Source organism: Zea mays, chromosome 7, assembly GCF_902167145.1.
Source record: "Zea mays cultivar B73 chromosome 7, Zm-B73-REFERENCE-NAM-5.0, whole genome shotgun sequence".
Classification (NCBI taxonomy): Eukaryota; Viridiplantae; Streptophyta; class Magnoliopsida; order Poales; family Poaceae; genus Zea; species Zea mays.
This window is the reverse complement of record NC_050102.1, coordinates 3,909,095-3,913,778: the sequence shown is the minus strand read 5'-3', so window position 1 is coordinate 3,913,778 and position 4,684 is coordinate 3,909,095. Positions and strand designations below refer to the sequence as shown.

The 4,684-nt window shown below is 42.5% G+C and overlaps 1 protein-coding gene across 1 annotated transcript; it reads right to left on the bottom strand.

Annotated features, from left to right (window-relative positions):
• Positions 1–2,265: 2,265 nt before the first annotated feature.
• On the bottom strand, positions 2,266–2,824 carry LOC606488 (ustilago maydis induced11). Its single transcript, NM_001112342.2, has one exon. The coding sequence runs from the start codon at positions 2,810–2,812 to the stop codon at positions 2,540–2,542; it is 273 nt and encodes a 90-aa protein (NP_001105812.1). The 5' UTR covers positions 2,813–2,824; the 3' UTR covers positions 2,266–2,539.
• Between the last annotated feature and the right edge of the window lie 1,860 nt (positions 2,825–4,684).

Here is a 4,684-nt window from a genome sequence, read left to right as displayed (position 1 = left end):
ATCATGGTGATCCAACTATTGATATTTAGGAAGAGACAGAGGATGATGAGGCAGATCCAACTATTGATATTCAGGAGGAGACAGAGGATGATGAGGCAGTGATTGTTGGGTCAATCCCATGTCCTATGGCAGGGAAGTTGAATGAGAAACAGGGGGAGCAACATGATTGTTCCATTGGGGCAAAGGTGAATGACAAACAGGGGAGCAACCTATAGTATACTATCGAAAGCGGACGAAGAAGCAGGGGGAGCAACCACAACCTGGATGTGTTGAAGCTCTAGTCCCATATCTCTCTTCAGACTCCTCTCTAGACCCAGCTGGTAATGTCTCTCCAATGGATAAACAGCAGATGCAGCCAACTCCAACTCCGATGGCAAACAGCAGAGAGTAAGCACCCCGGTTCTCGACTCCTTCCTCCCTATTTCAGCCTCCTTCCTCCCTATTTCAACCTCCGTGTACACACCTGCCGCGTCTCTCTTCACCGCGCAGCAGTTGGTGCTCTGCGCCGTCAGCCGCCGCGCCACGCGCCAAGCACCCGCGAGCGCCGTCAGGGCTCAGCACCGCCGGGCCGTCACGCCCGCGCTCCCCCGTGCCCCCACGCGCATGCGCCCTGGGCCGCCTGCCCGCGCGCCGTCGCCGGGGAGACGCGCGCCTCCACGCCTGGGCCGCGCTATGGCCGCGCGCGGCCGAAGTCGCGCCCGTGCGCGCCGCTGGGTCGCGCCCGCGCTGGCTACCAGGAGCAGCGGCGCAGCGTGCGGCGGACGGCTGCACGACGAATGCAGGCAGAGCGGCGGCGCCCGTAAACCCTAGCTCTGTATACCATGTTGAATTTTGGTGTGTGTTAATCTCCCACAGCACCACTCTCTTTTCCATTATACTTTACCACTTTACAAATAGACCCTTCAACTTGTTCATAATACACCAACAGGTAGTCACCCACTAAATCTGCACTTTCCTTTTTTGATACTAGAACAATGTTAGCTGAATTTCGAATGGATAGGTTTGAAGTTCTCAAAAGGTGGAACACATTGGCTGCCTTAAGTACATTAGCTTTGATAATCTCCCAGCATTTTGTAAAGCACGCTCCCGTGAAACCGTCTGATCCCGGCAAATGTTGAATCACGGTCTTTATTTCTTGGGCCAATTCCCTGTATGCCACTGGAAAATATACTCATTCCTTGTATGCCACTAGCCCCACATGTCATAGACACCAAAAAATATACCTATATGTCACTCAGTGGCACACAAGGGATGAGTATAAAATCTGATGGCATACCAGGAATTTTCTCTTATTTCTTCCTCTGTAAAAGGCGCATCAAGCATGCTAAGATTAATTTGTCGTGGCCTGATCAGTATTTTTTTTAGTTTAGTCTCCTCAAGGTGTGAGACTATATATCTTTTAATAAGGTATGTAAGCATCCACTTAATGATGCTAATAAAAATATAGAATAACAATTAGTGTTTTTATATATCAATATATTTTATCATATTAATTCTGTAGCAACGCACGGGTATATACCTAGCTTAGGTATAAGAGTAGAATGGGGATACTTTTACTTCTTACAAGCATTTAGTCAGGGGCGACGGCAGGGGGCACAGAGGGGCAATGTCCCCCCTAATGCTCCCTAATTCTATAGGAGATGTTAGTTTTTTAAGCTAATTCTCATGTAAATAATGTAAAAATGCTTCTAACAGCCCCCTAATCTAATTTGACCCCCCTAATTTTGGATCCTGGTTTCGCCCCTGCATTTAGTCTCCAAACATGTGTTTTCATTTCTTTTTAATTTTTGCAGTACATGTAAGACGATCCATATGTCACGCATTACTGCATTAGCAAAACAATAGAAATAGGTGAGGTTGCGCTCTCTCAAAGCGGTCAAATTATTCATATATTGGTCATCTCGTTGGCTAATATATAATATATTTCGGTGTCGCTTTCGTTTGAATAAAATCCAGGCATAAGATCTTGGTTTTTTTTTGCATGATGACTTTTGTTAGGGGGTATTTGGTTTATAGGGACTAATGTTTAGTCCCTTTATTTTATTCCTTTTTAGTGTATAAATTACTAAATATAGAAACTAAAATAAAGTTTTATTTTCTATATTTATAATTTTGGAACTAAAATAGAATAAAATCTAGGGACTAAACATTAGTCCCTAGAAACCAAACACTCCCTTACTCATATATATATATATATATATATATATATATATATATATATATATAGAGAGAGAGAGAGAGAGAGAGAGAGAGAGAGAGAGAGAGAGCAACCCTCGCATGCAGAGCGAGCAATAAAATTCTATGCATTGCACACATCCAACATATATTTCCCCTTTATTTGATCACCAGAAGACGTAAATATAAAACAACACCCCCTTCTGTCCGGTTCCCTGACACGGCTAATTAATACGCATATACGTAAAGCATCCATGGATGCCTTGAAACATGCATCACTTGAACAGAAGCTCACGAGAGGCAGCGCGCGTCGTCGTCGGCCGGCGCATGCATATTGTAAGAGTTGTGGCTTCGCGGAATGGCCTCAAGCAACAGGAGTAAATATGATGTAGCATAGACGATCACTATAGTTGCAGGAGCAAGCAGGAGTGAGGCAGCCAATGTATTTGCATGTCTCCCCCGTGTAGCACAGCGTGGCCGACAGCATCGTCACCTTGGGCGTCGTGGCGAGGGAGCCATCCGGCACGGCTCCGCGCGGCGAGCGGGCGGCCATGGCCGTCGGTGGAGCTGCCATGAGCTGCAGAACCAGCAGTATGGCCACCACCGCACCGGCCACTTCCTTCTTGCCACCCTTCATGATCGACTATGCTCTCTATCTGATTGGTTTGGCTTTGCTCCAGCAGCCAGCCATTTTATAGGCAGCAGTCACTAAACTGTAGGCTGTAGCACGTCTGACAGACAGGTAGATGGATCACAACTGGCTGTATTTTAAAAAGCTGCACGAGGTTCACGTTGTGTCGTCGTGGTATAGATAAATGTGCATGCAGCAATGGAACAATATTGGGGTTGATGACTGAATCGCTCAAGCTAGCTAGCCCAATCATCTCTTCCAACTGCTACCCGCTGTGTCTCATAAACACGCAGGTCCAGCGATTCTAAACCGCAACAGTGCTCAACGAAAACTACCCTTACCCGCTGGTTAATTATTGTGTTATCATATTTAAATGCTGTCATTTTCTTTACAAATTATAAAACTTGGGACGTGTTTGGTTCGCTGCCTATACTTATTTTATGTATTGGATTCTATGCGCAAAGAGCAAAATTCCAGTACCAAATGTTTGTTGTATTTTATTGGGTAGCGTGTACGTCGCACATTCTGTAATACAACCTCCGTTCACAGATATATGACATGTTGATTTTTTTAAAAAACTTTGACCATTTATCTTATTCAAAAGTATAAAATTTTAATTAAGCACAAACTACCTTAAGTGATAAAACAAACCACACAAAAAATAAATGACAACTCATTATTTTTTAAATAAGACAAGTGATTAAAGTTTTTTAAAAAGTCAGCGATGTCATATATTTATGAACGGTATATATATATATATATATATATATATATATATATATATATATATATATATATATATATATATATATAACAACCATATCGAGCAGGCATCAAGAAAAACATATCGATGATTTTTGTTTTCCTAAAGTAGAGTGACAAGCTAAACAAATGACATATTTTTGTTTCAGTTTTGTAAGGCCATTCTCAGTGGTGAGCTTCAGAACATGTGACATATTTTTTTTGTTTTAGTTTTGTAAGGCCTTTCTCAGTGGTGAGCTTTAGAACAAGTGACATCTTTTTGTTTCAGTTTTGTAAGGTCATTCTTAGTGGTGAGCTTCAGAACAAGTGAGATGAGATCTTTTTGTTTCAGTTTTGTTAGGCCAGTTTCATCGGTGAGCTTCACAACAAGTGACATCTTCTTTTCAGTTTTGTAAGGCCATTTTCAGCGGTGAGCTTCGGTACAATGTTTTCCATGTTGTCACACCATATTTAAACTAGGTAATTGTATATATAGAATTTTATCTCTATGAAACTCTACCATCTCCCATAAGCTCTTTCTATATCTCTGCTTTTAATTGTATGTCATGTCACTATGTATGATGGTGTATCATCGTATATAATGAGTATGAAATTTTTGTTGAGAGTACGAAACTTTCGTTGGGAATGCCCTACCGAGCATGCACCAAAAAAAATCCGGATAGTAAATTTGTTGGTGGGAAGGAAAAACCGATACGCGGCCTGAATTTTAATACAGACGACACAACGACCAACAGGTATGGGCTGCCTTTATGAGACCGGCCGATCGGATAGCAGAGATGATTGGATCGCATATTTATTTATTTACTATACTACAACTTGAACCTCATGCAGCTTAAAATAAATAAAAAGTTGTGATCTACATCTACTATACTCCCTCCGGTTGTTTTTCTTAATTGACATTTCCTAGTGTAAATTTACACTATCCAACGTTAAATAAAAAATAGAGATAGTATTATATATATATATATAGGGCAGGTATAACGGGAGCCTTGGGCTTCGGATATTAAAGAGAGCCCGGGTCGTTTCCGGGGTCTGGTCCGCTGACACAGGCGCGCCTGTGTTTACCGTAGTGCAGACAGGCGGCATACAGGACAGACGACGCCGTTACGCGGTTGG

What these genes read in the sequence shown, in the direction of transcription:
- LOC606488 (NM_001112342.2), bottom strand. Translation starts at nt 2,812, where the DNA reads ATGAAGGGTGGCAAGAAGGAAGTGGCCGGTGCGGTGGTGGCCATACTG.